The 27871-nt window shown below is 37.9% G+C and overlaps 1 protein-coding gene across 1 annotated transcript; it reads left to right on the top strand.

Annotated features, from left to right (window-relative positions):
- FOLH1B (folate hydrolase 1B) lies at window positions 1-27871 on the top strand. The gene is made up of 19 exons (XM_010002622.1): window positions 1-52; window positions 979-1087; window positions 3695-3881; window positions 4768-4869; window positions 7494-7619; window positions 9503-9689; window positions 11119-11212; window positions 13426-13524; window positions 14096-14181; window positions 15164-15283; window positions 17903-17985; window positions 18262-18325; window positions 18872-18939; window positions 21172-21263; window positions 22056-22146; window positions 22943-23207; window positions 24848-24929; window positions 26605-26697; window positions 27682-27871. The coding sequence occupies exons 1-19, from the start codon at window positions 1-3 to the stop codon at window positions 27869-27871; spliced, it is 2190 nt and encodes a 729-aa protein (XP_010000924.1).

Below are 27871 nucleotides of genomic sequence, written 5' to 3'. Positions count from 1 at the left end.
ATGGGCCCCTCGACCCCGCTGCATCGAAGCCGCACATGCCCAAACCAGCCAGGTGGGACCACTGGCAGCAGGAGTGAAATAGTCTTTAATTTAATGTGCTGCCAGCTCCTCGGTCCAAAAAGGCAGACCTGCGGGTTGCTGCCATAAGAGATTTCACCTCATTTACCACCTTTTTGTTTTATCGATGGATTAGGCTCAGTTTTGGAGGAGGAAGCAAAACAAAAGAGACGCTTGTATTTTGAATGCCTTTCGGTATGTACTTGGTGTTCCTGCGACTGGAAGTCCTGACTGAATTGCTTTTTCATGTGGAAGGAGCCTTTTGTTGTGCTGGAGACCAGTGTCTTGTTGGTGCCAGCTTGTTACCTGCTCTCTGCTCCCCACCAGTTCTCTCATTTGCACTACTCATGTAACTGCTGCAGCATTTGCACTGAACATGCCCAGTCTGACTTAAAAATGAAAAACCAGATGACAGAAACACTTCATTTCTAGCCAGGTGTTCTTCTCATCACTTACCGAGGTAATGCTGCACGGTAAGGGAAAGATCCTGAGTAAGAGCTAGACAGACCAGAGAGTGAGAAAGGAGTTACAAGATATCTGTTCCTTACAAAGGGTGCCTGTTTCTGTGCATTTTTGTAAAGCTACTGCCTTATTAGTGACATGACTAACAGCACAATGTTCTGGTGCTAAAGGAAGATAGGAAAGTCTCCTTAGCATCTACAATAAAATAACTGTGATGAATAAATACAGGATTTTATTCCCCTCGATATCTGCCTAGGTAAGTAAGTTATCTCACTGTGTGGTGACTGCCAGTGTCATCACTGTGGAGGCAGCATTAGGCTGTGGCTGCTTGTCTGCACTGAGACAAAAACAGTTGTAAAGTGCACAGTGAAAATCTTGTGGTGATACCAAAGAGAAATGCTGGTGATGTGGGTACATTGCTCTGGTATTTTTACTCTTGTATTTTGGTGTGTTGAACAGGTTGGTTTGCAAAGCCTACAGGAAAGAAGACATCTGCAAGTCCTCATGGGGACATGAAGGCAGCATTTATGGCTGAAATGAAAGCTGAAAACATCAAGCAGTTTCTTTAGTAAGCAATATGTAGACTGATCGGTCAGAAAAATTATACTTCAAGCCCGAACCAGCCCAAGGGAGCCACCAGATGTTTACGTAATGTGTCCCAGTGAGCTGTAATTGACAGTCCATCTCAGCTCCTGTCATTCCTGTTTGCACTGGAAGCCACTGAGGAGTAGTCAGTAATCTCACTACATAAGTAATTCAAGATTGGCCGAGTTCTTGCTCAGCCTTTGATGAATGCTTGTGCAATGAAGTAGAGTAGCCTTTCTCCTATGTGTCTTCTCTACAGTTTCTATCTTTCATTGTGGTTTATGGGGAAGTTGTTCACTTCAAATTAGGCTGTATGAATGAACAGGAGAGATTAAATGGAAAACAGGGGAGTACATCAATGTAAAATCATACCAGTGTTCAAGTTTTTACTTATTCCTACACTTTGGGCCTAATACCTTTTTGCTACTCTTCCTTCACACTTCCTCATTCTCTGACCAGATCTTGTTATTATTTTCATGAAGAAAGAAACGTTTCTAAATTGTCTTCCTTCACAATGAATAGCTAGAAGAGACTCAGTAGATACCAGCTAATAATCTGATGATACATTAGACTATTTATAATAAATCCAATAGTCCCCCATAGACTCTTTAGATTCTTTTTAAAGACCATATTTTCCCCAATGTTTTCATCTTATTTATCCTTTAGTACTTAAATTAGGTGATTTTAAATATACTAAATATATAAATACACGCTTTTAAGATAAAGTAGCTTTTATTAAATCCTAGAAGCAAAGCTGCTGACATTTGTTCCTGAAAATTCAAACAATGGAAGATGTTAATACAGATTTAAAAAAAAAATATATTACAGTTTACATACTGTAATTAATGTCAAAATTTCTGTAGCTTAGAAGCTTGAACTATGAGGAAGCTGGTGTACTATTATTTGCTTATTTGAGGAATCTTATAAACAGATTATTTTTCACTTCTGAGAGTGTAGAATTTGTTAAAAGCTGTGTTTATTCTCGTTAGCAATAGACCAGAGGTCATGATTTATTGATAGAAATTTATTTTCTGTGTAAAAAAAATGTGTTAGAGTATCAGTTATTTCAGAAGTAATAGTCAAATTTGAATGTGCCTTAAAGTCCCAGTCTGATGAACTAGCATGAAATTGTATCTCACTACAAAACCAAATTACATAAAAAATATTTTCAGTTTACAATTTTGTGGCAGTCCCACTAATTTAAATGCACAAACAACAAACTATTGGAAACAAATTAGCTGGGAAGTATGTTCTCTTTACTACATAACAGCCATGTCGAGGACTACATAAATATTAAAAACTGAAGACTTAGGGTTTTCTACAGTCTTAAGCTGTGCTTTGGCTCCTACAAAATCAACTGTTTTTAAACAGCTCTGTAACAGGACTGCTTTCTACCCTCTAAGCTCCCTGTTTTTATGCCAACAGCAAACATTGTTCTGTGTTTACTGTCATGGAGCCAGTTCTGTGATGAAATAAGGCAGATACTTAGTTGCTACTTTGCAGTACAGACAGTCAACAGATAGAAAATGAAGAAAAAGACAGCATTTAGTTAAATGACAATATAACACAGGAGAATGTTACTGCATAGGTAAAATTTTAATGTAAACACAAGACTTAAACATTCCTAACTCTTACAGAACAGCCATTGGTTCTAACAATAACACATACCTGTGCTCTTGACTCAATATGTCATCCAGAAAATGTAGCAGGGACTTGTTGGACACTGTTGGTACTGGACGTTGACAGTATCAGAGGAACATGATTCTGTCTAGCAGCATTCAGTACAAAAGCAGAACTATCTAGTTCTTTCTTAGCACTTTGATGGCATTGTTCTCACTGGAACTCATTCAAATTTTTCCCAGCCTTATGCCCCTTCCTTATTGAAGATCTGATTTCCTTCATTAACACCAGCTGGTGCAATACATTCTTCTGTGACTTGTTGATGGCATGGTCGTATGACAGTTGAGGACATCATTATGACAGCCTCATGGTTGCTCACTCTTTATGGTGTAATCTTTCACACTTTGTTATGCATACTGGATAACTGTTAAGTCACAAACTGCTGAGTTTTTCTGTTCCTTCTTTGTAAGCCACTGTGGATGCACTCTCTTACTTGCCAACAAGCCATGCTCAGGGTGAACTTGTAGATAATTCAATATTTGTGCCAAAGTTAATTAAAATAATGAAGTCCAAGGAGAATACCCAGTTAATGAATTGTAAGGATCAGAGTAATTTTGCACATTTCTGCATTGAATACGCAGATAAAATTATACTAAGTTTTTATAACTTTGCAAGCAAGGTCATTCTCATTATGCATAGGAGTGATTGGCCTAAGGTCACCTAGAAGACAAAGAGTAAAGCAAGGACAAGACCCCACAGCTGACATCATGTGCAAATACAGGACAGACTGAAACCATTTACTTCAACTTATGTGTAAGAAAAGCAAAAACATAAATGCAGAGGACTCGGGGCACTTGTTTAGCCTTGGTACATCTGGTCATCTCAAAGGGGCTTATTTCCAGCTAGTCTAAGGGAATTCTGATTATGAGCTGCAATGCCTGATCCTGACTCCTTGCTTCTTTTTCTTTAGCAATTTTACACGGCTTCCTCACCTGGCAGGAACGAAGGAGAATCTGCATCTGGCACAGCAAGTCCAAGCTGAATGGAAGGAGTTTGGATTGGATTCTGTTCAGTTGGTTCATTATGATGTCTTGCTCTCTTACCCTGATGACACTAAGCCCAATTACATCTCCATAATTGATGAGTATGGAAACGAGGTACAGAAAACACCAGTTTTTGTAGCCAGGGGAAAAAAATCACCTTCAAACGCCTGGGAAACCTGGGGAGGAAAGCTATCCCCTGCTCTGTTAATGGTGTTTGGCCTGTCCCAAAGCTCACAGAACTGAGGAGTTCCATTGTGCTTTTTTATTTTGTTATCTTTGTTTCTTAAAGTATGTGCTAGGGATGCTAGTAATTACCCTGATTCATTTAGCATACTGACATATATGGATTGAAGGAGAAGTATGTAAGATACTTGATTCATTTAGCATACTGACATATATGGATTAAAGGAGAAGTATGTAAGATAAGAAGATATATATTGGCTCTTCATATAAGATATATGAAGATAAGAAGTATGTAAGATACTTACTTCATATATGAGTATACTTCATATACTTCAATTATTTTAAAATTATGATGTTATTCAGAAAGAGGAAAGCAACAATGGTCAGCATCATTATTTGCATTGACTCACTGTACAGTATTGGTGGTAGTGCTAAATTCAGTTCCTTGAAGAATAGTTTAGGCCTCAAGATATATGGCCACAAACAGGATCAGTTCTTTAATGGAAGCTCCAGGGATGGGCAGAATGTGAGCAGTTTTTACCATGGTGGTCTAAACTACTCTTACCTGCTGTACTGAGATCGCCTTAAGAGTTCCTGTGTTCATTTAAGCAGGATTCTATCTGAAGAGTAGAGCTGGGATTTGCAAGATCACATACTGAACCTGTGTACTGAAAAGGTTGCCCAGTGTTTGCTAAATTTTTGGCCGGTCCTCATTTAGTCCTTTAAACTGCAAATGCAGTTAAAATGTGCCTGAATAAACAGTACTTCTTTTCCATATTGCCTGGTGAACTTTTTTTCTTTTATTCTTTCCCACTAGATTTTCAACACATCATTATCTGAGCCTCCTCCTCCAGGATATGAAGGTGTTAAAGACGTGGTGCCACCCTACAGTGCATTTTCAGCCCAAGGAATACCTGAGGTAACATAATAGAATAGTAAAATAAAGTAGAAAAGGAAGCAAAAAAAGAAGGAGGAACAGAGGTAGAAATAGAAATAATAGAAACAGAAAGATGGAAATCATAGTGTAGTTTAACATAGTAGTCAATACAGAATAATGTGAAAGTTCCTAGGCTTTAGTTAAAAACCTGAAGTATCACCAGTAGGAAAGTCGTCCTAACTCTGATGTTCTTTAGAGTTTTGTGATGGAGCAATGTTCAAATTGAGCAGCCGTACACATATGTTTATTTTTTTCTCTAATTTGATTCAGAACTGTATTTAATTTTCATCTTTTTCTTTAAAAATATGGTAAAAATCTTTCATGCTATCAGCTGCTATAAGCTTTTCCTGATGTTTCTGTGACTGTGCAATCTTGTTTCCCATCTTGGTGAAAAAATAAGAGTTACATTTACACAGTCAAATGAACAATCTAATTTTCAAAATGCTGCTTGCCCAAGGCTCACACTGACAGGTATCACAGCACAGTGTACAGCATGCTTGAAAATGGCTTTTGCTAGCATTTCTAGCTGGCTGTAAAAGTGTTGCTGTGATTTGAGCTTAACACTAATCCTTTGTATCTTCTTGAACCGTTGCATCAGCTGATAGGCTTTCTTTTGTAAAGCTGACCTGTGTAATAGGAGTTTTCTATCCTGTGATCATTAGGGCTTTCAATAGTTTGTAAGATAAGAATTTTTATGTTGTTCTCAATATCTTTCCCATCTGTATACAGAATAATGTAGGTTGGCAGGGCCCCCTGGAGGTCACCTGCTCCAATGTCTGCTTTAAATTGGGTTCTGACTTTGAAACCAGCACGTAATGCTTTTACTCACACAGCCCCGTATTAGCCATGTACTTTCTGAAGTTTGTTAATAAGCTGTGCAAGTCTAAAAAGCAAAAGGTATCCTGTATTCCTTTGCCCTGGATACTCAGAGGAGTCTGGAAAACCAGGCCGATAGTCTCTGCTGTAGGATATAAGAGCTTTCAGTGTTTCAAGAATTGAAGTGGGAATTTTGGAACATAATGTAAGGTAAAATTCATGGCTTCTGGCTTTGTATCATAAAATAATGTTCCCAAAGAACGACAGAATAACCTCATTGCTTTATTTGGTTTGTGGAGAGCTACTAAGAGAGTTAGTGTTGGGTTATGGGAAATCATAAAAACAAGAAGCTGCAGGTTCCTTCTTTAGAAAATTATTTTAATTTAATTAAATATAAGAACTTAGTTTCTGGAAAACAACAAACAAGCAAAACAACAAACAACACTTAAAAGACAGATTGTCTTTTCAAAATGTAGTGTTTATATTCACCTTCTTACATAGCACTTTGACAAAAGCTCCAGGTGCCTACCTAGTGCTGTTAACAACAATATTCTACAGTGAGCACTTGTTTGCACCTGTTCTGCAAAAAACACAGGAGGAGCACCTATATAGCTCAGCAGTGGGAATGCTTAGTGGGTCCAGGGCTGTTCTGAGTTCTTCCAGGCCTGTTTATATATTTTATGTTAAAAACTTTACTATTAAAAAGCAGAACTCAGCTGTGGAGAGAGATATTTGGACTTTGCAAGTGCAGTCGTCAGTCATAAGTTCTCCTTCTGCTCACTAATTTGCAAATGATTCCTGCACAAACCTCCAAGTTCAATGAAGGCAGAAGGCTATAAGGTACCTGCATCCCAGGCAAACTGCAGTCTTGTGAGTGGGTCATATTCCTGGAAAATGGGATAGAAATGGTCAAAGTTCTTCTTACTGAGAGTGGCAAAAAACACAGCTCACACATTTTCTGGGTGAGTGCTATGATCAAGGAGTTGTGGAAATACAGTTCAACATTGCTAGCACTATTACTTTTCCCTTCAGTTGCTTTTTAAAAATAAGTAACAGTGACTGTGTTTTGACAGTTAAAATACTGTCAAAGTGGGATGATAGCTACTTGACTGCTGGAGTGAGACCCTACAGAGATTTAAAAGTAGTTTCCACTCATTTCAGGTTCTCAGTAGAGTGCAGATGGAATATGTACTGGGCTGTCATACAGATTGTCAGAAAATGTGTGTTTCTTCTGTGTGATGTATTTTAACTAAATCTCAATAAAGAGTGGGATGAAAAAATAAGTTAAGTTTTGAACAGAAACTTATTTTAACAGAAATATATAGCAGAAAGCAGACAAAGTAGCAAGCCTGCAAGTGTAGGTATTCTGTACCATATATTCTAAAGAAACTGTGTTAAAATGCAGAACCAAATTCTCCTTTTGCTTTATCTAAATAGACTGGAAGAACTTTCTTTACTTCAGTAGAGTTACACTTGATTTTACTGAGAGGGAAAACTACTCCATAAATTCAGAAAAGCCTCCCCAAGAATAATCATTGTGTTTATGAATTATTCTCTGACCAGAGAGGACCAGAATCTAATTATAGAATCATAGGATCACAGAATGTTAGGGTTTGGAAAGGACCTCAAAAGATCATCTAGTCCAACCCCAATTGTCTCAGGATCAAAGAAGAATTCATACCATAGCCATTCCCAGAGGTCATTGTTCTCAGTTTATTCTCTTAGTAGATCACATCCTCCTTTTGATACGCTTATTAACATTTTTTTCAAATTCTGCCTCTTTCTATCAGGGTGAGTTAGTGTATGTGAATTACGGCCGCACCGAGGACTTCTTTAAGCTTGAACGTGAAATGGGAATTGACTGCACAGGAAAGATTGTTATTGCCAGGTATGGGAAGATCTTCAGAGGAAATAAGGTAATGTCCTATATAAAAATGTTACTTGTGCTGTCCTTCAGTTGATTTCAAGAGACTGAAACACCTAAATTGTTCCGAAAATTTTAGCATAACTGAGTTTTCATGGAGTTATGTTCAAAGGTGATTCCTTAGTAGAAGATACAAAATATGTACTTGATATGTATTTAATACATCTATAGGAAGAAAGTAAATAATTTGGAAAACCTTACATTATTTTATATTAATTTCCATACTATAAATTGTTCCAAAATATTACTACCATGCTTAAATAAACTGTAACTCTGAACTAGATGGTTCTTCCCTATTGGTTCAGCTGTGCTTTGAGAGACATGTATTATGTTTCTCTATAATGGCCTCTGTACACCAAGCAGAGACTGTAACTATATGGAGGTTATTTGAAATTCTGTATTTGTTTATTCAGTGTCCCTATGATATTAATATTTTTAGACTACTGATTTCAGCAGATTTCCATGGCCTGAGAGGAAAGGAGATAATAATGTGCATACTTCAGGCATACACTCATGTTATTTCCTCAGTAGAGATGAAAGAAAACAAGTCTGTTTTAAGTATGTTTGGCTCTTGTACAGAATTTAGGTCAACCTTAATCTGAGCAGAACTGTAATTTGCATTTCTCAGTTACCTAAGGGTATCAAACACTGAATCTCCTCACTGGATTGCCAACTCTTTATTATATGCTGTTGACCAATCAGTTAACTTTTAAGTGGGTAACTCACTGGTTTACATAAATATCATTATCACCAGTGAAAAGTGGCACGTAACTCATTCTGGGTCAGATTATTTTTTCATACATTTTTTACCACTCTTAAAGATACTATCTGAATGGCCAAGATTTTAAAACTGAAGAAGGTTTTTCCATCTAGGAATGTTTCTTAAAATGAAATACAAACACCTTAGGGTTACTAATGTCTAGAGGGGCAGTTGACCTGTGGTTTGGAAATTACACATCCTTGTTAACACAAAGGGATATGCTCATTCTTACAGTAGTTTTTCTAATAACTGTTTATATATTAAAGAATGTGGAAGCCAGCATAAATTCTGGAGAACTGTATTGTTGTTTTCTGACTTCCTGATGGTGTGCAAGAATAGTATAGAGGATGAAGGACAATTATATACTTCATTAAGAGATTGGTATTTCTAAATTAAAATACCCAAATTTAAAGCTGTTGAGGATAAGTTGTCACTCAGTCACTACACAACACCATCATATCTAGTAGTAAAACAGATTGGTGTGTCAGAATTACATATATTTTCTGTCTTTCACCCTCTACCAATCAATATTATATAATAATAAAGTTGCATGAGAAGACTTTTTTAACCAAAACTTCATGCAAGGCAGTCCTTCTACCATGAATAGCCTAAGATACACACTCTTTGGAGTTAACCTTTTTCACAACCAAAGATCATTTTTAGCTCTCCAATAATAATCTTCCTTTGTAGTCTGAACCTGGAGATACATTCAGGAGACCATTTAGACAAATAAGATAAACATGTGACTAATTGAAAAGTAAGGTTGTCTCTATGTGATGCAGTTTTTTCTATCTATGATTTAAATAGTGACTTGGTTGTAATAATCTGTGTGACAAACTCAGGTTGTATAGTAATACTGCAAAGGATGTTTTCCATGTCATTGCATTTATCTCCTAACTAAAATTCAAAGCAACAGTAAACCTCTTACTTTCAAATGGAACCTGATATCTGCAGATATGTTTTCATGATATTTTATTATATGAGACAATTATGGGTCCTTCACTTTGCCCAAGCTCTGTAAACGACCTGTAATTTACAATACTTTTTTTTTTGCTCCTTGAACTCTGGTGTGAAGCTATAAAGAACTGGATAGGGACCAGAGATGTGCTTTGCAGGTGAAGAATGCTGAACTGGCAGGTGCCAAGGGAATTATTCTGTACTCTGACCCTGCTGACTACTGCGCCCCAGGAACAGATCCCTATCCAAATGGCTGGAACCTTCCAGGTGGAGGAGCCCAGCGTGGAAATGTTTTAAACCTCAATGGGGCAGGGGATCCTCTGACACCAGGTTATCCTGCGAAGGGTGAGTGACACTAGAGAAATCATGCTTTGAGGATCTGGTTTCAGGAAGTAGGGGAGAAGCTAAAGGGCATGTCCTTTCCCTGGTAACAAAACACACTTTTTCCTAGTCTTCCTGTTGCTGAAAAGAGGCAGCTTTGGGCTTCGTGTCAGTTGGCCACTTCTGTAAATGGTGCATGAAAGAAAGTGAGGAGATACTAAGGGAGCCACACAGTGCAGTGCTATGCTGCTTAGCTTCACAGACATACCCAAGTTAGCCCGGAGGTCATTACACTGAAACTCTAGTGTTTTCTTTCTCCTTCTCATCAGTAAGTCAGCAAGGAGCCAATCTGCACAGCTCACAGGTTTCTTTGCTTTTGTAGTTCTTCTTTCTGCAGGATTTGGGCTGCTTTCCTTCTAAAAGAGCCCTTACTAGCAATGCTGAGATGTTTCATGCTGGGACTCATGTCACCCAGCTGCAGCTGAGCCTGATGAAAAGATGATGGCTCACTGGTTCATCCCCTTCACCTTATGCTTCTTCAGCTGCTTTGAGCTCTGCCAAAGCTGTTTCATTTAGCACCTAACCCAGATCATTTTGACTGAAATGCATTAGGAACTGTTCATGCCAGGAGTTGAGCCAGCAGATCTGAGGGAGGCAGTCACTTGGAGAAGAGCAGTCGCTAAGTGATGGGGAAGGTTGCCTCTAGTCAGCATACTTGAGGTGGATGAGGATATGTGTTCACAACAGCAGCGTGGAAGAAGCAGACCATGAGGAAGACCTCTGGTTCTTCATGCCAGAGTCAGTGATCTCATAGATTAATCCCTGTCTGCTTCCTTCACCAAGGGAATGTTTTATTCACAGGAGAAAACTATTCTATACCAGCTGGCTTGCAAACATCAAATTTTGTCCACGTTGTGAAAATTAAGATTAAAATTTGTAAAAAAACCTTTTTTTTTGAGCTTTGTCAGACAAAACCTAGACTTAATTTTGTTCATCAAAAGAGCCAAACAGAATATTAAGTAGCCCAATATGTACAATTTTATCTGCATCTGTTATCAACTGACATTTTAATTTTTTTTTTAGTTTCCAGCTGAATGTTCTGAACATCAGACTACAGGCTTCCTCTTTTCTCTTGTTCTTCACCTATGGCTTAGTCTGAAGTTATTTTCTACAGAAAAAATATTTCTACCTAACAAATTTCAACACAAAAACAATAAAAAAAATTTCAGATTTCCAGCCAGCTCTAATGACTACAGAAACTATGGCAGAATCTTTGTTATTGTCTGTCTAAAACATGTTGATAAAGTATAAAGAATAAGATCACTGAAGAAATGCCAGCCTGACTTGGAAGAAAGTGAAATTATCTCTGACTCCAGTGTTAGGACTGTGCTATGAACTGTACAGATTCCTTCTGAGAGCTGGAAATATCAAAATATCGGTGTTTTGCTTTCAGAATACACCCACCGACTTGACAAAGCCAGTGGTGTAGGTCTCCCAAAAATTCCAGTTCATCCCATTGGCTATCATGATGCTGAGACATTACTTCGGTAAGTGTATGTGAGTCATGAGCAATTCTAAGCAAGCTGTTTTTTGAAGAGTTTTTGAAAAGACTTTTGCACTGTGCTTCTACTGTAGCTGTTGAAATAGTGTATGTTTCTCATTAGGTTCTCTGTAGGGGCAAATGTTATCTCTTAATACATATCAGATAGGTGCAGAGTGATCTGGAAAGGATAATTTGTGATATATCACACTATAATGATGTTATAAAGTGCCTCTGAGTTTGAATAAAGGCAAAAAACCCCTGAGGATGGCATGATACCTGTCTTGTGAAAAAAACACAAAAAAATGACAAACTCCAAACCAAAACACAAATGAAGTAATTAATTTTTCCAGGGAAGTATTTGCCATTCCTGGTCGATGAGACAGTATCGGTACTGATCTCTGTTAAATTAAGTCATGTGCTTTCTCTCAGCAGGTGTATTATGTTGCATAAATATGAAATGATGCAGACAAATTAATACAAGGAAAACAGGGAAACTCTGAAGTATTATAGGTAATTTAATACATCTATGTGTGAGTAAGTGTACTTACTAAATATTCGAGTGACACGAAGATGGGCTGCCAACTTGCCAGAGGACAGCATTCAAATTCAGAATTACCTTAACAAACCAAGTAAAAGATCTGAAAAAAAAATAATATTTGATTGAGTTGGCAAGTGTATCTTTCCCCTAAAAATGTAGGAGTTATCATCAGTGTTAACTGTAGAGACACAGAGCAGGAAATACCAGGGTTTGCAACAGTACCACGGATAAGTGTTTAGGGAAATAAGTGAACATGATGTACAGGAAATTTACAGCTAAATCATATGAGCATTCGTTCTGCTCTGTTTGATGCTTCAGTTTTAATATTGAGTAAAAATATTTTATCTTTTGTCCTCTGTGCAGTTTTCTTCTGAAGTGTTGAAGCTATTCATTTTTTGTATGAGTCAGAATTTTGCTATCTTTGGTGCTTTTGCACATCCGATGTTCATTAACTATTTCAGTGTTTTTCCTATTTCCTCCCAAACTTTTATGTACTAATAAATCTTCAAACTGACTTTTCTTTAAAACTTCATGGTTGTGTTATGAGGAAAACTGCTTATGTTGATAGAGATATAGGTTAAAAAACCCTCTTTTTTTCCACTGCAAACTAATAGTGGTAGAGCAGATTAATGTGTATAAATATTAGGTAGCTAGATAGTTCTCTTCAATAAGTTGGAAATAATTGTAGAACTTTATTTTTATAATTATGAATGAAATCTAAATCTTCTAAAAAAAGACCTGCTTCTTGTCTTCACTTTTGTCTTGAGAAGTCATAACTTCTAGGTATTCCTGCCATCACATTTTCATATAAAAATATTCCAAGGACTTGAAGATATGCTCAAGTGTTCAGTGGAATAAAGAATGACTGAAGTACTCTAGGTGACCCTGCCTCGCAGAGAGGTTGGACTAGATGATCTTTCAAGGTCCCTTCCAACCCCTAAGATTCTGTGATTCTAAGATTCTTTGAAGTATGCATTTACAGAAAAGGATGTGCTTTCTTTTATAATAAATATATTTTGCCTAATGAGCCAGAACATCCAGCATAATTTATAATATATTTTGTATTTGTTTCTCACAAATTCATGTCCAAAATATATAACCTTTGGAATAGGTGGATAAATATTGAAATCCACTGAATTAGTGCATTTCCAGTTGTGTTAACTGAGAAAAAAACATCTCACCTTTAGAACAGGAAAAGGTGACTTGAACTGATCATGTTACTTCAGTTTTAGACGTCTTTGAAACACATCAGCTTTACTTATGCTACTAGATTAGACAATGTCCAGGGATAGGCACTGGAAGACAACTGCCTGTGCTGGTAAACTGTTAGAATGGTCCAAGTTACTCTCTGCTGATTCAAATGGAAATGCAGTTCAAGGCAGTAGGAAGTTCCAGGGAGCCTTTGCAAGAGGCAGTTTGTGTGCAAAGCCTTTTGAGGCCAATGCTATTTTCCAATGCACAGGACTATTCTACTATGTTAAGTTGCTAGTATTGATGTATTCCAAAAGCCATATGTTTCTTCTGTGAAAGCTTGTAGTAGAAATTGTGTAAGATTAAGACTGTCACTGTGGTCTGTGTGTGCTTGTGACCTATCAAAGTGTAGTTCCTCATTTTTGTTCGGTGCTATTGCAAGATGTCTGTACTAATAATGTTTTGTTTCTCTTTTTCTTTCTTAATAGTAATATGGGAGGATATGCACCTCCACATAGTAGCTGGAAAGGAAATTTGAATGTATCTTACAACGTTGGTCCCGGTTTCACAACAAATTATTCTACAAGGTCAGTTTTGTTTCATAAGAAAATGTACTTGAAATCAGAGGAAAACAGGTGGAGCAAAAGAATTTGATCAAAAGTTGAGTCGCTGTGGTTACTAGCATAGTTTCTTTGAGTATGAGTTGTCTCATTTTCTGCTGCCTGAGGTACCACATCAGGCATGTATTGACTGTGCTGGACTACTTTCTGGGTTGCACCAACCTCTAGATGATTAGAACTACTTAACTTTTTAGCATTAGATGGTTTGCATTTTCCTTTTACTCTTCCAAATTCAAAAACTACCTGCTAGCAAAAATTCTCTGAATTTGTTTCCCTGAGCCTGTTATCCATATAAGTCTTATTTACATCAATAACAGTACATAGGTTTAAAGGGCTAAATAGTGTTCTCAGTTATACAAGTATAAATCCAGAAAAAAATGCACTGAAATATTTTCAGATTTACTTTGGTTTAATGGAGGGTCAATTTGGTGAAAATGCTTTCCTTACATTTAATATGGTACACATCTGAAAGGTGTCAAGATATTTTATTATCTAATCTGGTGTATTTTTTCTTTGGAATTTCTTCCTAATACACTAGCAAGGTGAAAATGCACATTCATAGCCACAACAAAGTTACAAGGATTTACAACGTGATTGGTACCATCAGAGGCACAGTGGAACCAGGTAAAAATCATTTGTCTTTACTGTGATTTAAGCTTGCAGTGACCTTTCCATGCACTTCATAGTTACAAGGGAGAAATGAGGAACATAGTTTTCTCTGAAACATTGCACTACATGATCATTAGTGTTGAAATATTTATTGCACCAGGTTTCGTATGGTTAAGGGTATGTCAGCATTTTCACTTTAAATGGTGATTTTCAAGGGGGAGTCGTAACCAGCAGAGAAAAATTTGTTTTCAGGTAAGTTACTTTACAATTGAAAGAATATTCTAAAGTGGAGATTATTCCATGCTAACATGGGAATAGATTTTGTATTCCATCTAAAGACATATCCACCACTACTGACTTTCTCTTACAATCTCTTGTAACCAGTGTGATTTTACACGCAAAAAACCTGGACATATAGACATCCCTAGAATGATGATAACATCATTTAACTTGTAACTGCAGTACTTCTGTTGCCTGAAACACAACTGTTAACCATATTAACAGTGGTGCAGAGATCTAGTCTGACTTTGGTCTTACTATTCACATCTCTGTCATAATTTGGATGATTGACTATATACATATTCAGAGAAATACTGCATTTATCATGTCTGAATGTTGTGAGATGGGGTGCTCTACAAATACAATCAGTGGATCAGCTTTACCATGACCCATACTATTGTAAAATATTGAAAGATGCTTTATCTTTAGAGAAAATCTGCAGTATTTTTAATAACAGAAGTAACATCATAGAATATAAGTGGTTTTAAATCTTAGGAGATCAAGTTACTGTGTTTGACAAATTTTTCAGCACTGGCTGAAAATGTAGAAAAATGTCTGTGGAGATTTAAAATGTCTTTTGCTCTTCTCATATGTACTAAAAACTATTAAGGTATGTTGCCCAATACCTACGTGGAAAATTAGAAATTGCTTCCAAGTAACATCTCTATTGCAGGAAAAAAAGGTTTTCTAAGTAAAATGACATAATTGTTTTCTTTAGACAGGTATGTCATCCTGGGAGGCCACCGTGACTCATGGGTATTTGGTGGCATTGATCCCCAGAGTGGGGCAGCTGTGGTTCATGAGATTGTGAGGAGCTTTGGAACACTGAACAAGAGAGGTAATATAATCATAGAATCATATAATCATAGAATCATCCTGGTTGGAAGGGACCTTGAAGATCATCAAGTTCGACTGTAACCTAAATCCCACTACCATAACCTAATCTACCCATTCAGTGCTTAAATCATGTCACTAAGCACTGTATCTGTATTTCTTTTAAACACTTCCAGGGATGGTGACTCCACCACCTCCCTGGGCAGCCTGTTCCACTGTCCAACCAATTTTTTGGTAAAGAAATTCTTTCTAATATCCAATCTAAACCTCCCCTGGTGCAGCTTCAGGCCATTTCCTCTCGTCCTGTCATTATTCATTTGAGAGAAGAGGCCAACTCCCACCTGCGTACAATCTCTTTTCAGGTAGTCGTAGAGAGCAATGAGGTCTCCCCTCAGCCTCCTTTTCTACAAACCAAACAATCCCAGTTCCTTCAGCCTCTCCTTGTAGGACTTATTCTCCAGACCTTTCACCAGCTTGGCAGCTCTCCTCTGGACATGCTCCAGCAACTTGACAACCTTCTTGTAGTGAGGGGCCTAGAACTGCACACAGTGCTCAAGGTGTGGCCCCACCAGTGCCAAGCACAGGGGCAGGATCACCTCTCTACTGCTGGCCACACTATTCCTGATGCAGGCCAAGATGTCTTTGGCCTTTTTGGCCAACTGTGCAGCCCGCTGGCTCATGTTAAGTCAGCTGTCAACCACCAACACCAGGTCCTTCTCTGCCAAGCAGCTTTCCAACCACTCATCCCCAAGCCTGTAGCTTTGCATGGGGTTGTTGTGACCGAAGTGCGGGACCTGGCACTTGGCCTTGTTAAACCTCATACAAGGAGGTGATACAATGAAGGAATAAAGCAAACCAAAAATCCCTGCTTTCAGTGTGCCCATTGATTTGTCTGGAATTTAAACATATGCTTAAAATGAAACATACGCATATCACTGGTGTGTCAAATAAGCACACTGCTCTGCAGCTGTTAAATAGTTCCAGTTGCAACCTTGTTATATGTGAGGTACTTCTACTCAAGCCAAAGCACACCTAAAGGAAAGCAAAACACAGTGGGGGGATACTGAAACAGGTGCAAGTTAGGTACAACTGATTACTGCGTATTTGAGGCTAGACAGACTGGGTGTTTCAGTGGTCTTATAAAATGGATGGCAGTGGTGGATCAAGGCTTCATTTGGGTAACATCAAGAGCCTTCTCAGCACTTGACCACTTTGGAGACAGAGCCAAAAATAAACAAAGCATAGCTGTGTAATGCAGAGACTAAGCTGTGCAAACATACTAGGAGGTAATGGTTAAAAATACCTCATGCCTAGTAAAACGAGAATAGGAACAAACTCCAACTGTACCAAGTTTCTGCTGCTGTTAGAGCAAATGCTTCCTGCCTGTCTGACCTGCCATGTAAAGAAGCTCTGACATAACTCAAATACTGTGCTAGAGGAACTTCCTTTGCCTACCCATTACCCTTAAAACTTCCTGACATTTAGTTTTGTCTCCCTTCCCTTCCAGTTATTGAATATCAGGGGAAACTGTCTTTGGAATGTAAGCTGAAAAGAAAAGAAAAAATACAGTAAAAAGGAAAGGGAGAAAAAGATAAAAAGATTCCAGAAGCTTAAAAGAAAACTTTGAGCAGAGATACAGAGGCAGGGCAATAGTACCTGTTCTGTATGATTTGTCCTGGGTTTAAATCAAATGCAGAACTTGAAGTGCAATATCTTTGTTTTGAATGTGGTCTGTCAAAGTTGGAGAGAATTTCTTAGGTTTTGAAATCCAGCATTTGGGAGACAGGTCAAACAAATTCAGTAATAGATATGAAAACCTGCCATGCACTTTTCTGTCAAAGTAGATGCTGGTATACAATGTATACTGAATTGAACAGAACCAAAAGAGCAGAAAAGCTTTCTTTCAAGAATCTGTGCAAAGCACGAAGTGTTAAAGTTTCTTAAACAGACTTCTTTCCCCACAGATCATAGAATCATAGAATGGTTTGGGTTGAAAGGGACCTTAAAGATAATTTCGATCCAATCCCCCTGCTTGAGCAGGGACTCATCCCACTAGATCAGGTTGTTCAGAGCCCCATCCAACCTGTCCTTTAATACTTCCAGAGATAGGGCTTCCAGAACTTCCCTGGGCAACCCCTGACAGTGTCTCACCACCCTCATACTAAAGAATTTCTTCCTAATGTCTAACCTAAATCTTCCCTCTTCCAGTTTTGGTCCACTACCCCTTGCCCTCTCACTGCAAGTCCCTTTCTAAAAAGTCCCTTCCCAGCTTTCCTGTAGCCCTTTCAAGTACTGGAAGGTCACTATGAGTTCTCCCTGGAGCCTTCTCTTCTCCAGGCTGAACAATCCCAACTCGCTCAGCTTCTCTTCATAGCAGAGGTGCTCCAGTCCTCAGATCATCTTCATGGCTCTCCTCTGGACTTTCTCCAGGAGCTCCATGTCCTTCTTATGTTGGGAGCTCCAGAACTGGACACAGTACTCTAGATGGGGTCTCATGAGAGCAGAGTAGAGGGGGAGAAATACCTTTTATCAGGATAAAAGATGAGCTGACCAAAAATGACATTGCCATGTTAACAAGCAGTCTTTATTTCTGTAATACAATTTTTATAGTCTTCTATTGCAGGATGGAGGCCAAGGAGAACAGTGATATTTGCAAGCTGGGATGCAGAAGAATTTGGCTTGTTTGGGTCGACAGAGTGGGCTGAGGTAAACCCAATAGTGCTCAAAGAGAAATTTACAACATGGCAGATCTTTAAGAAATCTGTACTAGAAAGCAACAATTTTTAATTCTCTCGCTTCCTCTTCCTCACACACACACACACACACACAAATTCTTAAGTTTCTTTTTGAACTACTAAGAATATATAGATCCATGCACTATATGGTTTATTTCACTGAAACAGCTGTTCCTGCTGTGGATGTGAAAAAAGTTCGGAGGGGAAAAAAAAGTCAAACATTTTCTCCCTCTTTTCTTTCTTGTAGGAAAATGCCAAAGTATTGCAAGCACGAGGAGTGGCTTATATCAATGCAGATTCCTCCATTGAAGGTACATAGTTTTGATTTGTATTATATATGAATGGTGGTGGTATGTACAGGTAACTGGGAGGCATTTTGGCGTAGAGATCCATGAAATCTCCAATGTAATTATTTTGTTGCATTAGCTTAACAGAGGATAGGGTGGAAACTGACCCAGAATCACAAAGTATCCTTCAGAAGTTGCTGTTGCTTCACAGAAGAAGTCAATTGCAGTAGGAACACTACTTGGAAAGTCATGGGAAGAGATTAAAAATGTTATAACCTTGTTGGCAGTTCTATATGAACTCCTTAGAGTCAGCTCCTCCTCTTATAATGTTCTTAATAAACATAAGGACATCAGAAAAGCTCTTAAGAGTTGCTTCAAAAGCTGGGCTGTAATTCATCCTGCCCAATACAAATGAATTGACAAAATCACAGGAGAACTCTTCTACAGGGAGAATTACCTCATTCCTTGAAGAGAATATAGGTCTCTAGTCCTTTTCTTATCAACAAATAATGGCACAAGGTTTCAGCTGAGTTGAACTTGCTCCTTCAAATAGTTTTTCCTGTTTTTCAGGAAACTACACACTTCGAGTGGATTGCACACCACTGATGTACAGACTAGTGTACAGTCTGACTAAAGAGGTAATATTGCTTGGAATTTTTAGCCAGCATGTTTTGTGCTCATGTAGTAGAGGGGGCTCGGTGTAAAATATGGGGTCAGGAGTTTCTTTTCTGACTGCACTACCCCTTTTAAGTCAATAGCTAAGTAACTGGAGCTTTTCCCCAGGAGTAGCAAAGGCATTTGAAGTTGAAGTTGTGCCAGGGAAGTTTTAGACTAGATATTAGTAAGAATTTCTTTTCTGAAATTCCAGGAATTGGGATGGGCTGCCCAGGGAGGTGGTGAAATCACTATCCCTGGAGGTATTCAAATAACATGTTGATGTGGCACTTCAGGACCTGCTCTAGTGGGCATGGTGGTTTTTTTCTGGGTTGGTAGTTGGGCTTGGTGATCTTAGAGGTCTTTTCCACCTGTGGTGACTTTGTGATTCTCTGATGTCAAGCTTATTTCTTTAAATTATTAGTTATATGGGATTAGGGAATTTTTCCACTCCTCCTGTGAAAGTATTCCTTCTAACAACAAATGAATAAAAATGGGCTGGGGTACAGAAACAAGAACAAACCTGGTTATCCAGTCAATCTGTTTGGGTGCCTATGATAATGGAAGACTAATGCCCTTTAGGCAGAAGAAGAAATCAGTGTTCTTTTTGGTATGATGTGACTGATTTGGTCAATGTGCTCAACTTTAGTGTATCCTGTTAAATATTCATTAACTCTGACTATGAAGCTCTCACACATATTTTTGTGTCACACAAAATTAAAATGTATGAACCTTTTTCAGGAAATAGCCTCACTATCTTAGTTGTGAGATGTTCCTTGCTTTGAGAATGGGTCATAGAGACTGCCACTAAGGACTTTTTATTTCTGCTTTTTTTCTGTTCACCTGTATTAAAGCATGAACATTTAATTACTATTCTTTTTGTGTGTTTAATATAAATATACATATAAAAGAGAAATATAGAGCTACTGTATATATTCTATGAATCTACTGTATCTGTCTTCATTGCTGTATGTGTTCAGTCATCTCTCCAGGGTCAATAATATGTCAGCTCTTGGAAGCTGGCATTAGACTGGTACAGCAGTAAAGGAAATGTAGTAATTCAGTATAATCATTTTTGGGCAATTGAAATAAAAAATAACAGTTAAAACTAGCTGCCCAGATAAAGATATTTCTGTCCTGAACTGCTGAAGAGCTCATCACCTGCAGTTCCCATGGTAACCTGTGCAAAGTGCAGGTGTTCAGAACAGTCTGAAAATCAGGTCAACAGGGTCTTGTTTTGGACACCAATAGCCATTGTTAAAATGTTGACCTAAATACCAGTAAACATGGTTGTGTAATCCTTCCTCGTGCTGGGAAACAGCAACAAAGGCTGATGAATGCATCTAACAACAGCTTGTTGGTAGCTGATGTCTGAAGAGAATGCTGATCTGGAATTAGGTCCCTTGTGATCCAAAGTTAATTTGTAGCAAAAAGTGTTAACTCTGCTAACTCTGTTCTGTGAGCAATTAGCTTTGTGACCCCCTAAATATATTAGTTTTATTTTGATTCCTATTCTGAAGTAATTCTTAGATAGTAGGATAAAGATTTTAATAGTAGACTAGATATTAATAATCTTTAATAGGCTAACGATAATAAAACCTCAACAGCTTACCAATAAAAAGGAAAGATGAAAAAAAACCCACAGTATTTAACCTGCTCAGTAATCTGGGAAGTAGTCAGAGTGATATGAATTAATTTTAGGTTGATCTTGATTTGTATATCTGTAACAGCTGTGATGACTTAAACACCAAGTACTTGAAGCTTTGCCCTTCTAAGATTATTGCTGCATCAATGCAGATAATTTTGTGACCTAAAACAAGGCAGAAATGGTTTTGAATTAAACCAAGACAAAATTGAAATTTCCTGCCAAAGTGGAACAATGTCTTGGTTTTGTGAGGCATTTTTGTGTTGGATATTTTAAAGGGGTGAGAATATCATAAATATCAGAATACAAATATTGACACAAAGTATTTTGCTTTTCTTGTGATTTCTTCCATCTAAAGTTACCTATTTTTAGCAAATAAACTGTTCCTCTCAAAAAGGCTGTGCATTTGAAATGTCAAAATGGACATGTAAAAAAGGTTGAGGGACTTGAGTCTGTGTCTTATTCATTGCCCTAACCCATAGGATTTACATGATTGTAGGTTATAGATTTGTTTCTTTGTAGCATTTAAAATTGTACCCTTTGTCTTTTTTTTACAATATACTTCTTCTAGATACCAAGTCCGGATGAAGAGTTTGAAGGAAAATCTCTTTATGAGAGCTGGTATAAAAAAAATCCATCAAAAGAATATAAAGAGGTCCCCAGGTCAGTGACAAAACAGAATAAATGATATACCAGAAGTAATGATAAATGCTAGAGTATGGGTTTTAAATAAATGTCCACTTGAAAAACTGAGCACCCAAAAAATATTGTGTGATTCTCATCTGGTAGAAATTTCAGAGTTTTAGTGATTGCAGCTGATACACTATTGTACAACAGTCTGTGAGCTTGCCTTTGCAGCATGAGCAGTAGGCTTTATATATGAAAAGTCAAGTGTTTAGTTTATAGAGATTTAGACAAATAAGGGTAGTATGCATAAGCCAGCAGCAGGCAGACAAGTGCTTTCCCTTGCACTTGTTTCCAGTCTCCTGGAAGGCCTCTGAGTTTGGATGGCTGGGGAGTATACCAGGGAGGGTTTTACAGCACTGTCCTTCAGCTTTACCAGGATTTCTCTATAGAATCTGAGAGACTGATTCTATTCCTTGGAGCCATGCTAGTACTGTTGAAATTTCTCTTGAGTTGGGAGCTTGGGATACTGGCAGATCAGCAGGAGAAAGATAATTGATTCTTCCCAATGATTAAAGGCAGTGAGTTAAATTATGCTCCTGAGAGTTTGATTTCTCTGACCTGAGAATGATGACTTTGCTCCTCTGAGAATGTAATGAGGTGCTTGTAATGTAGGGGTCACAAACAATTCATGGTACATTGACAGAAAGAGCATACTAGGAAAGACTGTAGTGGCTGTGACTGCAGAATAAATACTTGCCACAGTACTTGGAAGCAAACTAAAACTATAAGTATTGTCAGTCAAGGCATTTTTCTCTTTCTTATTAAAAGAATAAATAAACTGGGTTCTGGCAATGACTTTGAAGTCTTTTTTCAACGTCTTGGCATTGCTTCAGGAAGAGCACGTTACAGTAAAAATTGGGTAAGTCTCTGTCTTTGTAATCTTCTCTCTTCTGAAACAGGCTGAATAAAATCACCAGTAATTGAGCCATTTAGACAGCCAGATTTTTGGAGTAGTCACTTCACGGTGTCAGAGTAGAGTCCTATTACTAGAAGTCTATGTGCTACTACAACACAAATATTTAATAAATATAAATGGTCAGCTTGGTGTAAGTCAGATAGAAGGACCTTTGCTCAGGGTAAATGGGTGTGTTTGAAATTACCTACTGTTGAGGAAGGCTTATGAGTGACATATGATGACTTTTGAATGATTTATAATAACTTATGAAGCTTTGAACTAAAAATTGTTTATGTTTTATGGAAAATATGGATGTGACTCTGAAGCCTACTGTGAGATTAAACAAACAGAGAAATGTTGAAGGAGCAATCTAGTCAATGTAGTCTTTTCCTCTGAAAAACCATGTCCAAAGACAAAACCAGAAATTACTGTTGAGATCCAAGCAAAGAGAGGAAGGGCAATCTCAGCTTAGTTTATCCAACTAAGAGTTATGTGTCCTTAGCTACCATCTTTGGGCTCTCTGTACATATCAGAGGAGAAAGGTATCTCCAAATGAGTGTTCATCTCATCGTAGGTTGATGTCTAAGAGAGCCACCACTGAACAGTTCTTCTCATTTGACTGCCTATAATGGCTGTTAGTAGGATTAGTGTGACCTGAGCACTTAATTTACAGTTCCTTGAATCCTACAGCAAAGGCTTTCAAGCAAAGCTGAAGTGTCTACAGCTGACTGATGGTTTTGTTTGGGCTTATTTGTTACAGGATGTAGAAAAATACAGCAGCTATCCAGTTTACCACAGTGTCTATGAGACCTATGAAATTGTGGAGAAGTTTTATGATCCCACTTTCAAGAATCATCTGACAGTAGCTCAGGTACGGGGAGGGCTGGTGTTTGAATTGGCCAACTCCGTTGTGCTTCCTTTTGACTGTAGGGATTATGCATCAGCTGTGAACAACTATGCTCACGTCATCTATAATTTGTCAAGGAATCATGAAGAGGAAGTGGCAACATACAATGTATCCTTTGGTACGTACAGTCTTTCATCACACTCCTCCTCTATTAATGGTAGCATTGTCTTAATGTATTCCTTAGTTATGACCTGTTATTTACCTTGTACTCTATGAACAGTAAATAAAACAAGAGCCACACCCTCCAATAATTTGAAATTTTAATCTGTTATCACTAGTGTGCCTGTGTAGAGACTATGCTACTGCCAAGTAGAGTTAACAATTACAGTTGAATGTTGTTTGCCATCTGCATGTGTGCAACAAGATATCTTTGTCTTGGTGCCTAGGAAAAATCACACTGCTTTGCTTATGGTGTTTGATAATTGGCTGTCCAACACTACTCATAGGTTCATAGGATAATTCAGGTTAGAAGGAACCTCAGGAAGTCTCTAGGTCAACCTTCCCAAGGCACAGTCAGCTCTGAGGTCAGATCAGGTTGCACAAAGCTTTACCACATCCAGAACACCGGAACAGGCTGCCCAGAGAGGTTGTGGAGTCTCCTTTGCTGGAGACATTAAAAACCTGCCTGAACACATTCCTGTGTGATGTGCTCTAGGTGATCCTGCTCTGGCAGGGGGGTTGGACTAGATGATCTTTCGAGGTCCCTTCCAACCCCTAAGATTCTGTGATCTGGTCTTGCAAACCTTCCAGGACACAGACTACAGAACCTCTTTGGACCATAATGTTTGAGTGTCCTCGGGGTAAAAATATTCACTTTATATCTGGTCAGAACTTCACAGAATCACAAAATCACAGAATGGTAGGGGTTGGAAGAGAAGTCTAGAGACCATCTGGTCCAACCCCACTAGAACAGATTACACAGGAACAGGTCCACGTGGCTTTTGAATGTCTCCAGGGATGGAGACTCCACAACTTCCCTGAGCAGCTTGTTCCAGTGCTCTGTTACCCTAAGAGTAAGAAAATATTTTCTCATATTCATGTTAAATCTCCTGTGTACCGGTTTATGACCATTACCCCTTGTTCTGTCAGTGGACACCACTGAGAAGAGTCTGAGAACTTCTTTTATTTTGATTTATGGGCACACAATGGCAAGTGCAAGCACTTTGAGAAGTTTGTCTCGGGGCTTGGTCAGGCAGGAGTTGTTCATCCCTATGCCACACTAGGGATCTTGTTTTGGAATGTGAAATTTTCTTTCATGTTACAGGAATTCACAGGATGCTTCCTGCCTAAGAAGCCTTTATTTTATTAGTAACATTATATGCTATTCAGTTTAGGACTTGGCTACTAATGACCAATACTGGGTGCATGTGCATGCTCACACACACACGCACACCCACACACACTCTCATTCTTTCTCAAAACTTTGCATGTTTTTACCAGTAAAACATAGGTCATTGGGATCTATAAAATCCCAGACCTACTTGAACCATCTGGTTTTGGCAATCCATGATTTAGTTTTTGATAATTCTGTACATTCTTCAAGCAGCAACCAATAAGCAATACTCACAGAAATACTGATTTCTATTGTCTTTAAGACAAGTTTTTAATGTAGGAATATGGGGTCATCTGATTTTTCCTTCGGTAAGAGTTTACAGATAATGATCACAGTGAAAAATAAGGCTTTAATTTGACAAATTTGCTATATTAAATGGTTTCTTCAGAATGTGAAGTTAAATTCTTCCTTCCTGCTCCCTCCAGATGCTCTCTTTTCAGCTGTGAAGAATTTTACAGAAGTTGCTGCTAGCTTTCATGAAAGACTGAAACAAATAGATATCAATAAGTAAGTTTAACTCTTTTTTTCTTCCAGTCAAATACTCCATGTAGTCTTCTGGGCTCAGAGGGCATAGTCTTCACTTGCATTTAGTTCCCTGAACACCCTTGGTGACAAATGACTGACAGTCATTTGTTTCATTATAGGACCTTGTGGACTCTTGTATTTGTAGATCTGGTTACTCTACAAAACAAAATACAGAAATGTTGAATTAGTGGACATAGAGACACTGCAGAGCCTGGGAAACTGGCCATGTTAGCTTTGAAAATTTCCAAGTTAATTCCTATCAGTTCTTGATGGGTTTTAGCTGAGGAGCAAGTGCCAGGATGATACATGGATATGTCTAGAAGTCTGGTTAGCACAGCCAGTTCAGGTGTGTAAGTCTCTCTAGGTAGAGACACATCCTGAGACTTTGTAAACTAGATTATCATTAAAGAACAAGTGTTAATTTGTGGGTTTTGTTTACCAGCATTCTAGTTTTCAAGGTACTGGTACCATTTAATGAAAAAAAAATAATGAAATGGCTTTACCGTGAGTGTAGTCATGGCAAGCTTTTTGGTCAGCTTTCAAAAATTCTATGCACAGCCTATGCCAAAAGGCCTAATTTGTACTTAACTTAATGCTTAATTCATTCTTTGTAGGCCATGTCCAGAATGAGAAACCAAACATTCTTTTATATATACATTTGTGTATGTTGCATTTCTTGTGAAGAATCTCATTTAGCCATATGCTTTTCCTTATGGTACACTAAGCGGGAGTAAAAGCCATATTTTTAATGGCAGCAACTTTCAAGATAAAAGAGTTACAATAATTTCTTATATAAAATATGACAGTTATGACATATGACATGTATGTGACATTTCAAAAATGGTTTTGTTGATGGACGATCTAAATTTAAGCATTAATTCAACCAACTAGTTTTGGTTTCCATTTACAACAATGAGAACTTCAACTAATTTTGTTGAGTTACTCCAGGCTTATGGTGATACAAATTTTATATTTTTTTATTGGTAAATGCCTTTGAAGCTCTACAATAAGTTACTTTGGATATAAACTACCAAACCCACATATATTCAGTATAACCTTCTTCACAGGTCTTTTATTTGTTAAGCCTCAGTAGTAGTCTCAGAGCTATTCAAAGAACACAGACACAGATGGCCTCTGCTCTAGGGAATTTACAATCTGCTGTCAGAAAAACACAATTCTGGGATGATTCAAAACATGATTCTAACATCACAAGGTTCATGTTTCTCAGATGTTGTTGTTTTACATAAAAATGTGATTTTATTGAAGCAATTTGCAGCTGGCTGGCTTGATGGAAAACAGGGTCTTTAGAAAACTGCCTTATGAAAGCAGAGGATGATCTACCTAAGCATCCTAATGAAAAGGAGATTCAGGAATAATATGCAACATGAGATTAAATGCCTGAAAGGCTCTGTCTTCTTTGATACTATTCTTTGGTCTGTAAAAGTAGCTTTAAGAGACTTTCAGGTTATGAATGAGACTGTCTCACAGTAGAGATCAGCATCATTCTGTTGTGCAGGTCAGCTGACATAGGCTGTCTTCTGTGGGCTCAACATCTTGGATCTAATGTCCTTCCTAAATCCAGAGCTGTGTACATTCAGGGATGGGATGAGAGAGGGCCTACACTAAGAGCTAACATGTTCCTCTGATTTCTTTTTAGCCTACTTGCTGTCAGATCAGTAAATGATCAGCTCATGTATCTAGAAAGGGCTTTCATCGATCCTCTCGGATTGCCTGGCAGGCCATTCTATAGGTAAGAAAGGCTTATTTTTCTCTTTCTATGTGGACTACACTGTAAGGATTCCTTTAAGATTTCCAGGTCTCTAAATTGAATTGTAATTATTTAATTCAACATAGTAGAAATAGATTATGCAGGACAAATAAGACTGAAAAAGGAAAACAATGTTATGGAAAACTCCAGTGAGATACAGAATATAGAATGAGGGAGTCTTGTTGGAAACCTGTTCAGGTCAGTGAACTCATCTCCACTGATTTCAGTGGGCATCTAAAGAGTTTAAGTAATTTCTGTGGTAAAGAGTCCTTAGGAAGTTTTTATTATTTGAAAGTGAAAAAAGGTGTTATTGAAGTATCTACAATTTGATTGTTTATAGGAGAACAGTTATGGTAGCAAAAACAGTGTTGAGGGAAGTACTTAAGCAGCAGTGAAAGCAGTAGTTCTCTCATCCAGTTCTAGAAGTCCTTCTTGTTTGAAAGGCAGAAGAATCAAATCAGATCTAGCTATATGGTTCTTCTAGCAGTCTGCATAATTCAGAACAGTAACCTTTCCAATAAAAAGTTTAACTGTAGAAGAACTTAAGATCTACAGTCTTTGTACCCCTCATAGCTTCTGTGGAGAACAGTCTCTTGTTAAAGTACCAACTTTCCTACCTCAAAACACACCTTTTTTCTGTTTGAGACTGTGTGTCTGTGAGAAAAAAAGCCAGCTTTTTTTTAACATTTCCATTTAATCTACAGTGAGGGAAAAGAAAATACTTTAGTCAACAGATTTTGTCTCAAATCTTCTTAGATGTAAAGCTTTAGAATTCAAAAAGAATGGTTTAGCTTGCAGTATTTTCTTGCTACAAACACTATAGGTATTATTGCTGCAATAATCTAATTTATTTTCAACTTCAGTGTCAGCTATTCAACAAATTATATAGAAACAGATCAGTTTCATTCAGAAAATTGTTTTCTTTTGCTAATGCATTGATATTGTCTTCCCTCAACTTCCCTACAGACATGTGATCTTTGCTCCAAGCAGCCATAACAAGTATGCAGGAGAATCATTCCCAGGGATCTATGATGCCATGTTTGACATTAAAAACAAAGCTGATCAACATGAAGCCTGGGAAGAAGTGAAGAGGCAGATTTCCATTGCAGCCTTCACTGTGCAGGCAGCAGCAGAGACACTGAAAGAAGCCACATAA

Source organism: Chaetura pelagica, unplaced genomic scaffold (assembly GCF_000747805.2).
Source record: "Chaetura pelagica isolate M959 unplaced genomic scaffold, ChaPel_1.0 scaffold338, whole genome shotgun sequence".
Lineage (NCBI taxonomy): Eukaryota > Metazoa > Chordata > Aves > Apodiformes > Apodidae > Chaetura > Chaetura pelagica.
This window is presented reverse-complemented; position numbering and strand designations above follow the sequence as displayed.